The following is a 19,032-nucleotide window of genomic DNA, read 5'->3' on the forward strand; positions in this document are numbered from 1 at the left end:
CATGGGGCTCAATCCCCAGACCCCAGGATCATGACTTGAGCTGAAGCCAGGCACTTAATAACTGAGTCACCCAGGCGCTCCCAATTTTATTGTTAATAAAGCCATCAGGCAATATGTAATTATGTTACTATGCAATGACACTTTTAACAAGATGATCAAATTTTCTGCCGGTTTTTACCTTGTCTAGGACCTAAGGTTTTCTTCTAACTGATACCTGAATGTGCCATACCCAAGTGTCTCAACCGAACAGGGTTGTGCTTTCTTCTAGGATCATGACTAGAGAATCAGGGTCTTCTAAATATGACCATTTTAACTAAATGACCTATGAGGCAGAGAATGGGCTTTCCTTGGGCTATTTCCTAACACTTTTCTACAGTTCATCAATAAAACAAAAAAATTAGGTCATCTTTTTTGGAAAGCGGCAAATCAGATGTTACAGGCAACCCTTAATATTATTATAACTATTACATATTAATGATTATTGGTTATACATTAGCCTTGATGTGTCTCTGTTTGACTCTCATTCTCTACCTTTTCCAAACTTCCTCCAATTTCTGTTAAAATCCATGACAGTGTTAAGTTTTGTTACTATAGATTTTAAAAAAGGTTTACACGACACGTTTGTTATCAATGCTTTATTGTTGAAAACAAAATTGAAATTCTCTGGCACATAAAACAATTATTTCTACAAAAGGAAAGCCTACAAATCTTGATAATTTATACAAATAACAGTTTCTCAAAAAATAAAACTTTAATTTAGTAAACTTGTCTTGTGCTCTATATTTTTAGCACTGTCTGCAATAATCCACCATAAATCCCTGAGCGGAGACATTTTTTGACCGTGATCTTTAGTCCCCCCCCACCTCCCCCCACGTTGGTCAGTTACTAAGCCCAGCCCTGTAGTGAAAGGTGTCAGGGACATTTAGCTATTAAAGATCCATGCATTTTATGACACAGGCCCAATTATTAATGCTACTTGGGAACTGGGTCAAAATGAAGTGCCTCTACTGTGTGCAATCAGCAAACCTATTAAGAACCAAGTGTGTGAAAGGAAGAACATGAACAACAAAAAGACATAAAATGTTAAGACTAGGAAGTCATCATAGGTCAATAACTATTTAAATAAATAAAAATGTTAGACATTGAATTTATCTCTATATCCTTATATTAAATTCCTTATTTATTTACTTTTTTTTTTTTTTTTTTTTTTTAGCAATTGCCAATGCACTAGAAGATGAAAAATACACTTCAACCCACATTTTTGGTTTGACCACGGGTTTGCTGTTGTTAGTTAAATATCATTCTGAAAACACAGTGATTTAGTTATAATTTAACTTTTGGCCCCTTCCATGAAATGTTTATGAAATAATATACACATTAGGAAGGCCTTCTTATTAATGCCATTAACAGACCTCTCTCACTACATCTGCCCTTCTTAAAAAAACACTAATGCCATAGGAACACTACTTTAAATTCTTCATCCCACTTTATTCAGATACGTAGGAAAACATTTAAGATATGGAGAAAACATAAGATGATGTATTTGTATGTCCAGCCTCCTTTTAGTGAGGACGCTGACCAATATTTACATGAAGTGTTAAAGGAAAGGAGGAAAAGCTAATTTTCAGTTGCAAAGAACTGACTTAATGAATCAAGTTTTGCTTTGTTATTTTGCTATGGTAGAATAATAAATAAATAAATATGCAGGGTACTCTATAGCTACTTTCTCTATGAAGTTGATAGTGAACTCTTTTGCAAAGTTAATTTTTAGTAGCAAAGTTTCCAAGCCAAAAAAATGTTCGATAAATGTTTTTCTCTACTTCATTTTTACTTGTGTAATGATCACTGAAGTGGTTACTAATAGGTAAAGAAGTAAAATACCAGTATGCTAGTGAAATTAGTGTTCAACTGTGAAAAGCACTTGGCAGAAGACCTAGAAACACACGGGTTGATGCTATACTCTACTATCGCTTAAAATAGGTCATTTTTTGATGTCTTATAGGAAGAGCAAAACACAGTAAAAATTACTCCTTAAAAACATCAGCATTGCTATTTAGGAACCTATTAGAAAGGGATTAGCATTTTATACCAACTCTTTCTAAAATATAAAATCATTGGCAGCCATTATGATACACTTCTTTGCGCAGACTTGATTTTTTAGTCAATAACATCTGGGAAGCACATAGCACCTTCCCTTTTGTCTAACAGCTGCTGGTTAGTTATCCGAACTAGATCACTTTTAAGCTCTTTAGCTGTAATCCTTATATAAGCATGTGCCTTAACCAGGAAGAGCCATTTCGAAAGCCTTAGAATTAATACAGTGAATTCTCCAAGGCAGTTTGGGGGAATATGTTGGTGACATTAAAATAAAAAATGCCTGCCGATACGTATAAGGTCTCCCCAACCCGTCCTGCAACACCAGTGTGAAACATGGTTAGCTCTGCTCAGAACATGAAAAGCAAATGCTGTCCAAAAGAAATGAAGACTGTGACATCCAAATCATAAAATGTTATGTGCAATAGTCAGGAAATAACTATAGATTCTGACAGATCCTGACATACTTAAAAAGAAAAAAAATTTTTTTTCTAAGTTTCAGAAATTGATAAGCAGGCTGTCTGGAGGAGGGAAGACAGCAGCATCAGGACAACTGGCCAGCTCACTGGGATTCACACTGCACTTGAATCATTCCCTATTAACACTTGATCTTAATAGTTTACGGGGGCTGAACAGACCCTTTGACTTCCTCTCACAGTGTTTAAGGAACAATATAATTTCTAAATTAGCTTTCAAAAATGAGCAAAATTTGTAACTTAGATCCCCCCCCCCGGCCCCCCCCACCCCGCCTCCCAATGCCATAAGATCCTGTTTTAAGTGCTCTGGTTTATAGTTCTATGGGTAACAATTACATCCTTCAGGAGGTTTCCAATGTTCCCCTTTTTGGTGTTAACGGCTGTGCCAACAGCAAAGTGAATACTCCCAGAAGTGGCAGTGACCTCGGTGACCTCTGCCCCCGTCTTGAAGTCCATACTAGCTCTTGTCATAGCACGGCTGGGAAGTTCTGTTCATTCATGAAGCCAGCTTCCAAATATGGAGGAGGGCGAGGTACTGCCCTCCAGTGTCAAGTCTTGGAAGTCTTTAAACCTTGCTTCTCCATGATATTCCACAGTTTGCGGAGATTGGACTGTGTGATGACGTCATCTGGCTTGAGCTGCAGCGCCCGCAGGTAGTTGGCCTCAGCCTTTTGCAGCCGGCCATTGAGATGGAGGATAGCCCCCAGGTTCATCAGAGCTGCCGGATACTGGAACCAGAGAGAGGGAGGAAAATGATTAAGAGTCTTGTTTCAAGCTTTCCTTCATGGAAGACAAAAATCTTCATCCACTTATGCAAATGATTCCCTTATGTCTGGAGGCATTTTATGGAAGCAATTTAACAATTTATACAAATAGACCAAGATAACTAGGAAGGGAAAAAAAAGGTTTTCAAACAGCTGGTGTACTTTGTGCTTTAAACAGGGCAGGCAACTTGAAAAATATTCTTCTTTAATGAGAAAGCATAGGTTACATATGAAAACCTAGTAACCTAGTCAGACTGTACTTTTCTGAGAAAAAAGGTAAAAGTCCTACATTTTCAGATAAAACTGCGCTTTCTTTTTTCAACTCAATGCCAAGAAATATTAAGTTGGAAAACCTGATAAATCTACAACTACCCACTCTTTGTTTCCTCTCCTTAGCAATATCCCAGGCCACTTGGGCAAACATAAGTAAGTAAGATAAAAATTTGTAAAATCTTACTGATGTTTTCAGTAAAAACCCTGAAAAAAAATTCAAATGTAACCACTAACATCCTTTCCAAATCTAATCCAAGTAGTTTAATGAGACAAAGATCTCCTTTTGAAGTCAATCTTTCAAACTTCTAATGGTGAATGTTTATTATAAATACATCAAAATAACAACATACCAAAACAGATATAATATAGTACAGAAAAATATAACTTCTGTAAGAAAAGTTTTATATTATTTACTTAAAAGTAGTTGTGATTCTCCAACACAAAATTTTTTGTAATGTGTGATATTTGCAATACAAAACTATCATATGAAAAGCCAAGTTAAAAATATATATATATATATGAATTATGTACCATTAACTTAAAACAATGGTCTCCATCCCCAAATTCTCAGACATTCATTAACAACAAAAAAGTCCTTCCCAAAGGAAAAAATACTTTGCTTCCTATCTACAAATAAAGGCTGTTCTGCTCTTGTCTTATTGCTGGAACTTTCTGGCTAACAGAGCAGCTAATATTTTGGCAGTTACACAAATGCATATTTCAAATATCAGATAAAACTAAAAATGTTTATGCTAAGATTGTGTTTTCATTTTACAGATGGTGTCAACTATTAATTGTCCTGGCAACTCTGTGATGCAGTGTAAAATAATTCACAATTATTTTTATAATTCAGTATTTTCACAAAATGTGTGCATTTTTCAGCTAAATTCAAGTGACTCCACTCTTTACTGTAAAAACAATTATTTCTGAACCAAAAACAATGCTGGGGGCAGGGCTGAATAGCTCAGAATAAACCAACTGGAAAGAGATGATCAGATTTGGATTTTAAGAGGTCTGGATTTGAATTCTTGCTCAACCACTGACTATGATCTTGGTGAGGTCCGCTATCATATTTTTCCTCCTTTTATTCTGCTTGAGGTATACAGCACATGCATATTTATGATTTTTATGCTGTTATATGTACTTTACAATTTTTATTTCAGTGGCTACATAATGTCTCTGGATATACAGCAAAATTCTCTCAAGTCCTCAACTACGGGCATTATTTTCAAATTTTTCTACATCCTTTTTTTCTTTTCCAAAAATAATACTGCAAATATAAGCTATGCCTGACCTTCAGAAAACTTTTTGGTCAGGATGACTCCATACTTATCAAGGAAAATACAGATGGTCAATTTCTAATTTTAAGTCCCAGTCCAAATAAACACAGCTCTAAATTACATGTACAATGAAGCTCCACCCTGGGAACCCAAAATAACACCACCTACTCTATCTTCCCAAAAGAACTTTGTTATCATTCTGCCCGTTATTATCTTGAGTTTCTTGGTGCCTAGACACATTTCTCAATTATGTTCCCTCACAGAGCTTAGCACAACTATCAATAAATAGCTACTACACTAATGGCAAAGTGTGTTCACAGTCTGAATCACTAGAGATGCTAAGTAGATAAAATGTTTAGACTTCCGCTATCCTGAGTGGGAAGAGAGGATATGGGGAGGGAGGACTCCAGTTGGAGACCATTCCTGGCTAACCAGAAATAGAAGAGACCCAGGGACGGGGGCTGAGAGAAACCAGATGGCTCTGTGGGGTAGTCATTATTTCTTGAATCACTTTTGTTATCAAAGGATCCATGCCTCACCATAATTATAATTCAAGGGATTATTAAAAACACTCAAAAGTCACAGAGTCACAATGCCTTGCTTCCAGTGCCAGCTCTGCCCCAGTACCGTGTGCACTCAGACAAGTTGAGTGAACACTCGAGACCCCAGTTTCTTCCAGAAACGGGATGATAACGGTACCCGCTTTGCAGAATTCCTGCTGAGATTACATGAGAATACAATATTATGGGCTTTTCCCTCTTCTCCTCTGTCTCCTTATCATTTCAAAAACACCAAGCAGAAACTCCTGCCAGTGACCACAGAAAGCCAATGCTGTGGATCCGTGGCCTGGCTCTACCACCCTTCCCAGCTCCGTGGCCTTTCTCAGGCTAAAGCTGGAAGGGAGAGATGTGAGTACACGTGGTGAAGAAGGCTCAGCCACAGAAGTAGGCTTTACTATTGTTACTAACTCACAGCCCGGGTTCTTCTGTCCCTCGAACACTTTGAAGACACCTCCCTACCATCAAATGATGAAGAGGGAAAGCTGAATGTCATTCTAAAAAAAGCACAATTAGGAATTTTGTCATCAAAATGAGTTCTGAATGCGAATTATAATAGCATTTTTGGAATAACTTCAATTTTGCATTATCCACCCTAGCATGTTATTCATTAAACAAAAAATAATTAAAAATTGACATTAGGAAGTTAAACAGAGCCCATAAAAGTTTACATATACTCACTGTGTTCCTTAAAGAGTAAAAATCCAAGTAAACTAAAAATGTATACATTTAAGAACATAATATTTTTAAGCAGCTAATGATTTCTATGTTTAGGTAATAATATTTTGGTTTGAATATGTCTCTCTTACTAGAATAAATAAGTTTTTTATTTTAAAAACCTACAAACACCTATCATTATGCAATGCTTTTTAAAACATCACTATAGGGACACCTGAGTGGCTCAGTCAGTTAAGCATCTGCCTTCGAATCCAGTCCTGATCTCAGAGTCCTGGGGCTAAGCCCCGCATGGGGATCCCTGCTTGTCAGGGAGCCTTCTTCTCCCTGTGCCTGCTGCTTGCTCTGGTTGTGTTCTCTTTCTCTCCAACAAATAAATAAATAAATAAATAAATAAATAAAATCTTAAAAAAATAAAATGAAACATCACGATAGCTTCTTGCTTGAGTGAGTGGAAACTGAGGGAAACTGCATGTATGCCCAAACGTGACCCAAGTAACAGGTTCCACTGCCTTAATAACAGCTTGGAAGTGTCAACAGTAATTTTGACATAAACAGTTAGGTGCGTTTGTTAAAAATTTACAAATAAAACTAGATATAGGTTACTTTTTGTTATATGGTTGTTTTCTTTCTTCAAAGACAAGGCATCCCAGCAGTGACCAGCAGTAGCTTACTGGATGCTCAGGGGACTGAATGTCTGTAGGTCTTCTGGCCTTGCCTCTAGTTCAGGGAGGAGACTCAGCATCCCCTGGGAGTTTGGCAGAAATTCAGAATTTTAGGTACCAACTAGCAAATCAGAATCTGAACTTTAAAGAGATCCCCAGGTGTTTTGGACACTCATCACACTTTGAGAAGCGGTGTTCTAGAGGTTATTTCCTGATCTTAGGTCATATTACCGTCCAACTTCCGAGTTTCATATGGGAGGATGAAGTCCCTTACAGAACAAAAAATATCAGATCAAATGCCTTTTCTCCCATGAAGTGAATTCTTTTGGTCATGCCATTATTTAAAGTAGTAAATGTTCAAGTGAAACTTTATTAACAGAAGCTGTAAGTGACTAAATAGTAATAGACAGGAGGGAGCATAAAAAGCCTTTTGCTAGCCAAATAGGAGCATGTATGAGTTTGTGAACAGAATTAAAGACTCCGTAGCCGCATAACGGAAAGGCAAGAGGTCCAGGTGACTGGCTGTCTGATGACACACTGGTGTCGTTTCTCTCTGCCTGCTGTGACTCATGGGCTGAGGAACAGAAACCCAACCACAACGGCTGATGTCTTCCCTCACACACATCTTTTATTAAAGACAGCCGATGAAATTTTCAGCATGTTAACAAAGACAGTCAGCAGCTTGCAACCCAGTAAAATGGAGCTTGTGGTTCCGTACAACAAATGATACTGCCTCCCACTTCACAGACTAGAAAGGAGAACCAGACCTTTCTTATTTCCTTGAAAAAGACAGATGCTTTACATCAAAAGGGCTGACTGGTAGCCATACCGAGGCAGCAGATGACGGCTTTTTCAAGTCTCTGGGGAATTATGACTTTATGGTTACTGGACTGTGGTCTTTGGCTTATTTCTCCAACATTGGAGGAAATAAGCAAAATTCAAGTAATAGGTGTATAATGGGGTGGGGCAGAGCAAAGGCAAGATTATGCAGGTCTGATTCTAGTCTAACACCTTTGCGGTTCCCAAGGAATTCAGGTGAGCTCACAAGCTATCCCGAGCACACGGGATTAGAAGATGAAGTTATTTTCCTGACCTTTTCCTATTATGTAGTTTTGGAGACATATCTGTGGAGGAGGAACAGTAAAACCATATGGGCAATTAGGATTGGGCACTCATGTTTCCACTGAGAACAGGACTAAAATGTAGAACTTTGAAGAGAGAATTTGGATAGAACCTAAAAAATGGAAAAGAGCTTTGTTGAGATGGTCTGATGAGGCAGGAGTTGGAAATCTACACTACAATTGGGTCTTCTTCTTTGTCTTCTTTTTTTAAAAGATTTTATTTATTTATTTATTTGACAGACAGAAATCACAAATAGGCAGAGGCAGGCAGAGAGAGAGGAAGGGAAGCAGGCCCTCTGATGAGCAGAGAGCCTGATGCAGGGCTTGATCCCAGGACCCTGGGATCATGAGCTGAGCCAAACGCAGAGGCTTTAACCCACTGAGCCACCCACGCGCCCCAACAATTGGGTCTTCTTATCCCATTAGTGCCTGTGAACCACTTCCCTTTGGTGAGGGTAAATCAATAGGCAACAGAAGCTTTGAAAAAGAGGAAGATAGAAGTATTTGACCCCTATTTCTAATTTTATAAATCTGCTTATTTCCATTTAGAGTGTTGCTGAATTCATCCATATAGTCGTATATTTACTGTTGTATGAACTAGATAACTTTTGAGGAGGAATTTCTGAGGTTAGTCTTATCCAGCTACTAATTAATACACTAAATTTGGGGGATGTTTTCAAGATAACCACCTTTAACTTCTGAATATGATTTGCAAACTTAAATGACTTTTCCAGGCTGTTTTTAATGGATTCTCTTTTTCAAATAGTTACTAACTTAACAAAGGCTACATAGTATCATTCAACTGTATTCATTCAGTTGAAATTGCTTACCCAACTGAATTTATTGGCACAGTAACTGTACCATGATGCTTAAAAAGTAGTGGTATAAACTTAAAAAAAAGAAAAAACATATTCATGAAAATGAATATTTACACATAAGGTTAAAGGATTTCTTTCTATTTATTGTGCCTTGTACAGGTAGATATTTAGTAAGTAATTACTGAATTAAAGATTATCAGTCAGGCATATGAAGAAAAAGTATCAAAGTTTTGATAACTTATTCCCACTCTGCTCCAATATCATTCCTCCTCCTCTATCTCACTGGCATGCATAACAGGCAATGCCAAACTAGAAACCCAAATAAATTATCCTTGATTCCTTGCCTTTCTTTATACACACATATATATGTACATCCAATTGTTAAATCTTGACAACTTTACCCAATTATCTCCCTTCAATTTGTCTTCTAATTATTCTTGGTCCCTTTCTCCTTACTTGTTTTAAGCCCTAATCACCATTTCTTGGATTATTTAAATAAAATTATTTTGAGAAAGAAGAATAACAAGTGAATGGGTAGTTGAACAGATTAACAGGTGACAGATTAAATGAATGAATGAACACATGAGTAAATCCATGTGCAGGGTTTTTACTATAAATATTATAGGTATACAAACAAAAGCTTCAGAGAGTACAAGAAAAACTGTGTACTTGCTTAACAAATGAAACTTTATAAAGACAACACAAACCCCCAAATATCTCTTGCTATCATACTACTGAACTCACCCCCATTCTCCCAAGAAAACCACTATCTTGAAGTTGGTTATCATTCCAATACATTCCACACTTTTATTTTTTTGGTACCCATAATAAATGCACAATCGTCTGTAAGTTTTGATTTCATAAATTTGTCATCATCCATCATGAGATGTCATCCCACCAAGCATACACAAGAAACCTGGATTTTTTGCTCATCATTTTGTTTTTCAGATTTATCCATGTTGATATATGTAAGGTTCAGTTCATTCATTCCATTGAATGACTATCCATTCTCTTAAGGATGAACTTAGAGATTCTTTAAAAGAAGACTGCCATCCATATTCTTGTGGCTATCTCTACACATATTTATTGGGAGAGTTTTGAAAATTGGACCTGCTGGATCACAGAGGATCTGCAACTTTGGCAGATGTTACCAAATTCTTCTTCAGTGTGGTTGTAACAAATGCGTCAGCATCAACATGTAACAGGGGTTCCTTTATTCCATCATCCTTAATGATACTTGACATTGTCTGACTCTTTAATTTTTACAAATTGAAAATGGTAAAATAGTGTCTTATTCTGTGTTTGACTCCTTTCCCCTGATTACTACAAAAGCCAATAACATTTTTGTGTTTATTAGCTTTTCCCTTTTTCTTTTCAGTGGTCCACCTGTTTTTAAACAATTAGACGGAATTTACCCAGGCTGAAGTTTTAAATAGATTCTCACTGTTTTTCAAATACTTAGTGAGGAACTTAACAAGGGCTACATTCTATCATTCAGCTGTATCCATACAGTTGAAATGCTTACCCAATTGAATGTACTGGAGCAGTATGGGTTGGCATCTACACGGTGGTACTTGAAAGGGAATTACACAGAGCTCCCACCACCTCAAAACAGCCCCAGATAGGACTGTCTGGTCTAGAGTTTTCCTGGTCAGAGTCACTTTCCCAAGACGGACAAATGGATAAGCACTGTTTCTAAGATGTAAAATCTGTTATGCACAAAATGGAAAATCCTCAATAGAGGTGCACTTTCAATGTGGGTGGGAAGATGACAGAAATCTGGGCAGTAGAGAAGAGCCACAGGATCCACAACGATGTCTCACAGCAATGCTGGGGAATCTTGGACGACGACATGTGGGTGAAGGCTGGCAGCTCCTAGTTAGCCCCACACAGAACTGACTTTTCTTTATGGCCTGTTTCTCTGTCTTCATGTTCTTGCTGGCTTCCTTATTAGTTATTTTTCTTAGGGACAAGAAAATTTAAAGCAAACAGTATGCTTCGTATTCTCCCTCTCTTTATCACCCTCCATTTTTATTGCCACTGTCTCCTATATATCATCTCATCTGTTCCTAAATTCTGTCAGTCTCCTTTTGTCCTTCCATCTTCAATTCTTGCTTTGCCGCAATCTATCTCCCAGTAGACCGTTTGTCTTTTTTAAACACAAGCGGGGTTTCAGAGGGTCAACCTGTGCCTACAGCAAAGAATTCACACTCTTCAGCTCAGTGCTAAGAAACCGATTACTACATGGCACCCAAAAGAAGCCCTCAATATACCCACTGAGTGAGCCATGTGAAACATCTATTTCTGCCATGTGCAATTTTGAGCATCATTTTTTATCACACTGCTTCTCTGACAAAGGTCTTCCATTTTCTTTCCAGCCAATTTCTCATTTAAAAAAAAAAAAAAAGAGTTTAACAATCTCTTATTCATAGCTTACTTCTCTATGTTCCCATAGTATTGTCTACATACATTAATTGCAACACTTACCACAATGAATTATATCTACTTGTTAAAAGCATCTGTCTTCTTTGCTGGAGAGTGAAACAGACAGTGAATTTATTTTAACTGTCTTTATAGTGCTAGTGCCACGCTCTGGCATATGAAAGAAATTCTCAATGAATGCTTGCTGAAAGAAGAAAAAAAAATTTTTGATTTAGCAGAAAGAGCTGACCTAGAAGAGGTGAATTCTAGCCCGATCTCGAAGTAACTTAATAAACATTTATTAAGCTTCTACTATATGTCAAGGTTGCTGTCAGACTCTCTAGAAGAGTGCCAAACAAGAACAGTATTGTTTTAGTCTGTATGCAGCCTTAGCTAACTTTAACTGCACGCTTGGCATTTATCACAAACCGTTTATGCCCCTCAAATTTATGAGGTCCGTGTAACTGTTACCCATTCATTGTTCTAAGTATTGTTCTAAGCACTACAGGAGACCTCACAGATGGATTCACTGCCCTCAAGATGTTTATAGTCCAGAGCATGGATACAATTTTTTCTTCTACAGAGAGGAATCAGAGATGTCTAGAAGGGTGAGCTGTGGAGGAGAGGGGAGATTACTTCCTTATGGCTCTGAGGCTATTAGACAAGACGAATTGTCAGGTTGCTTCTAGTCTTTGATTTTTCCAAAATGAGAATGGCATACAAACTTTTGAAAATGGTTGTCACGTCAAAATCAACTTGTTACTTTTTAGAAGTGTTTTCAGCGAACTGCTGAGAACAGAGCCAACAATGGACAGAAGCCCTAATAGAGAAGAGTCTGTATTTCAATTAATTCGGAGATTAAGATGTCAACAGTGAGAGCCATGCTGTAACCTTTCTGAGACCAAATCAAAATGGGCCAAAAAAATCGTATTAAAGAATGAAATACTGACACAGTAAGCTAAAAGATCTGCTACAAAATTCTGTGATAAGACTAAAAATCCACATGCACTGCTATGGTCTCAATTCAGAAATGACAGTTCTTTGTAGTCATAGTTTGACTACAATCATATTTTGAATAAAGTATCTCTGCAAAAAGATTTACCAAACTGTACACACAGCAAGGGAAAACTACATGGGGGATTTAGCAATGGCAAGGCAAATTCTGACAGATAATAGAAATGATTCATTGTGATTCTCAGTTTCAACACAGTATTTGCGTTTTTGAAATAGCTTTGAATAAAACAAAAGAGGTACAGGTGACAAGCAAGACACAACGCTGTCTTAAGGGACTAGTTTCAGTATCTCAGTGACACATTTTATCCTGTGTGCTCAATCCTTCTCTCCTACATCTGCCCCATCCCAGCGGGTGTTGCAAGAATGTTCATTTAACTTTTATGATGGGTGTGATTGCCACAATGTGGAGTGCTATTCATTTCTATGGCAATCAAAATGCCAAAAGCTGTGGTTTGGGGGATAGCAAACAGTGATTGTAACAGAGTCATTTCAAAGGTGGTAGTTATTGCTAACAGAATTTAAAGTGCACGTACTAAATTAAGACTGTAACTCAGAAATTATTCTTCACTGGAGATGATTCTATTTCAAAGACAGGTTTTCCTGATGTCCTTCATTTCCTAAGAACATCTCTCACATGATCCAAATGGGAAGCTTGGATTTCAGGCCACCTAAGTGTCACTCATGGCTTTTCTAAAAGGCAATCAGTACGCTATTTATCTTGATTGGCAATAAGCACGTAGTTCATCATTTGAAGTAAAACTATAAATAAAAGTTCTACGTAAGTGAGAAAACATATGACTTAAACTGCATGCAGATTAGAAGAATGAAACTAAGTAGAATTTAGTGAAGGTTAAAAACCTTAAAGGAATGAAATCTGGGAAAGAATCTGCACAACAGGCAAAATCTATCTGAAAAACACCAAGAGCCGTCTCTGCCCTGACGAATGTGGATATCTGCTGCAAAAACCTACAGCATCTTCCTTTTCTTTGAACCGAATTCCTTGTCTGTTTCCAAATGTGATTTAAGCAACATACTTCACTCTACACTCGATTCGTTTCTTTTTGGTATGAAGGGGAGGGAAGAACACGTGCATGCTTTATGGTATTACGCAGAAGGATTTCCAGCTGTATGGGCCATGCACACGCGTATGTGTGAAGCGTGAGTTTGAATATGTCTAATAAAATGATGCTCATTCCAAGGAGTTGAAACATGTCCCTGGGGTAATTACGTTGTTATTAAAATGTATCTCAGAGATATGCTGGAAGTTGAGATTTGAGTTTATAATACTTAAGAACTTAACTGTCACGGGAGAGAAAGGCTGAGAAAAACATTTTTTCTTTTTTTCCTTTTTTCTTTTTTTGGAGGGACTGGCTTTTTTGCCATGCAAATGGATCATCTGATTTTTTTTTTTTTTTTTAACACAATGCAGCAAGAGCTATAGACATACTACATTGGGTGTTGAGTTTAAGAAGTTGATGGGCACCGGGTGTTACATGCAGCTGATGAATTGCTGAACTCTACATCTGAAACTAATGATGTACTGTATGTTAGCTAATTGAATTTAAATACAAAGAAGGGACATACTACATCGATAAAATCAAAGTTACAACTGGGGTAAAGATTCAACAGATGCCATGACAATCAAATTCAGGAAAATGTTTTTAACCTATGTATGTATCACTTCTCCAACTGACTTCTATGTTTGTCAATCAGTAGATGTGATCAGATGGAAGTCAACTGAGAGATTCCACTTTGCATATTGTTGAAATGACAAATTCCTGAATAGGCCTTATTGAAAATAATCATTAAAAAAAACCATGGAAATGAGCATGTCAGAGACCTCAAAACAGTAGACTAAATGAAATTTAGAGTAGGCATACATGCTTTAAAGAGGAGTAAGACATTTTTTTCCTTTGACAAAGCAGATAGAGTGAAGAAGCAGGATTCATTCAAGGGTGACAGTGTCATTCAGATCAATCACATTTCAACATGACATTAGAAGGCAGCAACTGTCCACCCACAGAATGAATATGAAGAAATGTTTCACAAAGAGAAGTGACCATAAGCTTCACACACACCGCAAGTGGAAAGTTTTGTTAACACTCTCAGTTAGGATGACCAGATCAAACATAACAAGCTGGGGTAAAGCAATTCCTACAGAAGCTATAAATCTTTTCAGGGACTAAAAATAAAATGTAAACACACTGCCTGATGCCTGGCATTCTATTTGCACTTTTATAGGACCAAGACTTTGTTGATACATGCTTGGAAAAATAGTGATGCAAGGTCTTCACACATCATTTCAGAAAATATTCCATCAGGACACACCAATCAAGGTGAAACCATGCTGACTCCAAGCCAATACACTTGCCAAAGTGTCACACTTGCTGAAAATGTAAAAATAAACATGGCTTGTGTGTATCTAAACTCATGGCAAATCAAGACAGGTTGAGTGGCAGAACTTCTGCCTCTCACACAATATAACCTCACATAGTACCCTCAAGATCTCCACATTCAATTACAAATTTTGCCTTTATTTTTGAAATGTTCATACCCAAAATTGCTACATTCAGACTGTATCAATCATTTAATTTCAAGCCTGTATAGTTAGCACATTTTTATATCTTCAAGATGGTTTTAAAGATGGGCTTGATGACATTTTTCTGCATAATAGCTTCCTAAATTATATATGATATGATTTTGTATTGCCTTTACCTACTCTACCAATGTCTTATCTTTTCTCTGAGAAATTCTATTTTTTAAAATGCTACACCCTTACTTTCTTGCCTCCCTTCCTTGGTCTATTCAGTTAATATAAAACAAAGAGCCAAGCAAATAACAAGCAGTCAATAAAGCAATCACACAGATCCAGAGTCCAACCAATTGCTGGCTTCAGATCTATTTATTGGATACTTATTTATTCTTATGCCACAAATAATAACCCAAATGAGACTTAAAGAAGGAAGAACAAGATAAAATATTTTGAACCCAATGACTGATACTCATATGCTAACTCTGATTTCTTTTAGACTTATTTTCCATACTGAGCTAGGGAACCAAAATGATTATGTGATACATGCCAACTATATTTATAAAATCACACAGTAATACATTTTTACCTCCTCAAAAAAACATCATTTTGCATTGGTAATACAACAACCTTGAACAGTGATCTGATATTTAACTGCAGAAGAACTTAGCCACGTATCTCTTCTACCAAGGATTCATGTTGAACAAGTAAAACACAAAGGTCTTTTCTAGAAGTACAAGAAAGGCACAGCTTTTTAATTCTTCCATATAAGAAACCAGAAGCAAGATCTTTTTCTATTATTACATGTTAGTTATTCTTAAAACAAATTATCTTATTAATACTTAGCTAACTAATTAAGTTGTAAGCCATTTATCTCATAAATGTTTAATGTCCATTACATACAGTAATTAAATCCAATTTCGGTATCTTGAAATGGCTCACAGAAATTAAGCTATGCTCTAATGCCTATAATTTAACACTTTTATTTACTTCAGTCAAAGACAGAAGTTGAAGAAATTTGTTAACTTCTTTGGTTCATCTGAGAGAAGTAGGTATGAAATGGTAATTGTAAAGTCAATATTCTTAGGAAATTGAGTCCAGGATGCTATGGAATATGATCATTTATAGCAGCCATGTGGAAAAGCAGCCTCCAACAGAGAAGCAGGAGTACCTTTGGCTAATCTATAGGTCTGTTTAATTCCAGAACCTGGGGAAAAATGGGAAGCCAGAAAGTATGTATGGCCATCCTATGAAAAGGGGAAGGGATGTATGAAGCTATCTCTTACTAAATAAATGGGAGTTAGGGGAGATGAAAAAATTATTTTTAACAAAGAAATAATAATGAAGAATTTAATGAGAAAGTCATGAATGGACCCTTTGCAGGCTGTATATGGTTAAAATGCTATCTTAGAATCCTTGAAACTATAACTTCTAAAATAACTTTGAGTTCTTCAACTATCTCATCCCTTATAGCCAACTTTATTTCTTTTTAAAATATAATTCTTTCATTTATTCAAAATCTAATTTTTGAGCACCTACTTTGGGAATTCAGCAGTACACAAAAGAGTTAAAAATCCTGTGCCTCACGGAGCTTATATCTTATTTTAAGACACAGATAATAAACACAAAATATAAGCAAAATATGTAGTATATTATATCGTGATACATGAAAGGATAAAAAATACAGCAAACATAAGGTTGAAGAAAGGTATGTGAAGAGGCTGGTCAACAAACCATAGTCTGGGAGTCATATCTAGCCCAGCCCTTTTACTCAAGAGGAAGAACAATACATCACAGCACACGAAAATTATATAAAACTCTAATATTAATGCTCATAAATAAAGTGTTATTGGAAAATAGCCACATTTAATCAAGTACATATTGTCTACAGCTGCTTTCATGCTACAAAAGCACAACCGAGTAGCTGCAACAGAGATGTATAGCCACAAAACAAAACCTAAACTATTTACTGCCTGGTCCTCTGCAACAAAAGCTTGCTGAACCCTCATATACAATATTAAATAAGAAGATCTCTAAAGGTCTTAAGAGAAGACAGCATTTGAGTGTAGAACTAAGGAAGGCAAGGGAGTAAACAGCACAAGAAGTGACATGGTCTGCCATGCTTTGAATGCTGTTTTGAAAGCAGACTAATGAAGGAGTTGACTACCAGTATTCTAGATCAACAGTGATGTCGAGGTCTTTGACAAGGATAGCAGCAGTGGAAGTTGGCCTGTGCAATTAGAAGACTAAAGCAATTTGCTGCAATGGGAAAGACCATGGGACAAGAAGGCATGGGAAGAAGATCATGAGTTCAATTCTGAACTAGTAGCTTGGGGTGGGGGGGGGGGGGTCTGTACAAGTACAGATACTAAGTAAACACCGGGTAGATTAGTTTGGAGTCCGAAGAAGAGATCTCAGCTGGAGATTTAAATTTGGGAGCCATCAGTATATCAATGCTATTTAAAGCCATGAGAGGGGATGAGATTCTGAGAAAGTGATGATACAGAGAATAACAGGTCAAGAAAAAAGAAAAAAAAAAAATCAAGGTCAAGAGATTGGATGGCTGGGAAAGAACAAGCCAGGAGGATGAAGGTTAAGAGGAACCAGAGCTAAGAATCTGGAAACCAAGTGAAGAAAGTGTTTCCAGGAGGAATGAGTAATCATCTGTGTCAAATGCTACTGATAGGACAAGTAAAATTAGAACTGAGAACAAATGGATTTAATGTTGTTGAGTGCCGTTCCAGTAACTTTGACAAGAACAGCTTTGGTGACATCATTGGAGAAAAAGCCTGCCTGGAGTAGGTCCAAATGAAAATGGAAAGTTCCACTATAAAGGGAAGGAGGAAAATGAAGTGGTAGCTAGAGGCATAAATTGGTTTGAGAGGCTTTTTGTTTTTCAATTTGGGGAGAGATAACATCATGTTTAAATGCTGATGGGATATTTCAGTAGAAAGGAGAAATTTTTTAATACAGGAGAGACAGTGAAAGACAGGGAGAGTGACAGAGAGGCAAGTAACTGTAGGACTCTTGTCCTTTGATAGTTAAAGACGGAGGCATCTAGCGAAGAAATGAAGAGGCTGATTTAAGCTAGAAGTAGAGACAGTTTATAACAGTAGGAAGAAAGGTATCATTTAAAGGCACAAATGCAAATAGATGGTTAGATGGGGGGATGGAGGTTTGTGAAAGTTCTGATTACTTCTGCATTCTCGATGAAAAAGGATGCACAGCTGTCAGTTGAGTGGGATGATGAGGAAAAAGATGTTGGAAATCTTAGATGCGAGAGTAGAATACGAAGTCATCTAGAAAACTATCAAGACAGAATGGACTAGATAATAACATGACTGCCACCCAGCACTGAAGGCTCACTTGAGGCCAGTGATACTGAACTTTATAGTGAGTTGTGTTTTTCTCTAGCTATGTTTAGCTCAAGAAGCAGACATAGAGCAGACAGAGAGGGACGTAGCCAGGTGTTGATTTGGTCAAGTATGATGAGACAAAAAGAAGCAAAGGAATGATTACCATGGCTGATCTTGGAGCTTATTCAAATAAGAAGGTATGTGAGGCATAATGTGGTCAAGGACATTGAAACACTGGTGATTTAATGGATTGTATATCCTGGCTATAGGCTGAAGCATTTGGGATGTTCGTGCCACAGCTGGAGGTGGTACTCAGGTCATGGGCTGTTTGAATGAAATCGTTGAGTTATAGAAACCAGCAACCAGGCAAGAGGGCTCCCTTAGGAGACCAAAGTTGGTAAAGTATTTCAAGACTTGTAAAGTGATAGGTGATGTGGGCAAAAGAGGGATACATGGGAGTTTTATGGGGATTAGATTCTAGGCATGGTGGACGACCTGTGAGAACTGGGCCTTTTGGGGTGATTAAGATGATCTTGACTATAGCAAGGAGAAAACAATACAACAGCTTTTTTTAAACAAATACTAGTGAAAATAGGCTTTAGTTAGGATAACTGTTTTAGTAAAGTTAGGTTTCTTAAAGATACGGATAAATAAGATGTGGGATATACATACAATGGAATATTACACAGCCACAAAAAATAAAATCTTGCCATTTGCAATGACATGGATGGAACTAGAGGGTATTGTGCTAAGTGAAATAACTCAATCAGAGAAACAGAATTATCATATTAATCTCACTGATATGTGGAATTTAAGAAAAAAACAGAGGAACACAGGGAAAGAGGAAAAAATAAAATAAGAAAAATAAAAGATATTCTCCACTTGTTAACAACTAACTTTATGCATTAAAGTAGCTAATTATTTAAGACTCTGGAACTTTCACCAAGAAAGCAAGCAAGGCACCAAAACATGTCCCAAGATGTTTCTA

The 19,032-nt window shown here is 37.0% G+C and overlaps 1 protein-coding gene across 2 annotated transcripts in view; it reads right to left on the reverse strand.

The window, feature by feature from the left end:
• Positions 1–632: 632 nt before the first annotated feature.
• TMTC2 (transmembrane O-mannosyltransferase targeting cadherins 2) overlaps positions 633–19,032 on the reverse strand; it is a gene marked incomplete at its 5' end in the record, with an annotated part of 430,973 nt that continues 412,573 nt past the window's right edge. For both annotated transcript variants that reach the window (XM_080811368.1, XM_080811367.1), the window contains one exon: positions 633–3,298. In XM_080811368.1, the coding sequence (XP_080667494.1) occupies positions 3,119–3,298 (180 nt within the window). In that variant the 3' untranslated portion in view covers positions 633–3,118. The remainder of the gene's footprint in view (positions 3,299–19,032) is intronic.

This window comes from Martes martes, assembly GCF_963455335.1.
Source record: "Martes martes genome assembly, chromosome: 8".
In the NCBI taxonomy this organism is placed as follows: domain Eukaryota; kingdom Metazoa; phylum Chordata; class Mammalia; order Carnivora; family Mustelidae; genus Martes; species Martes martes.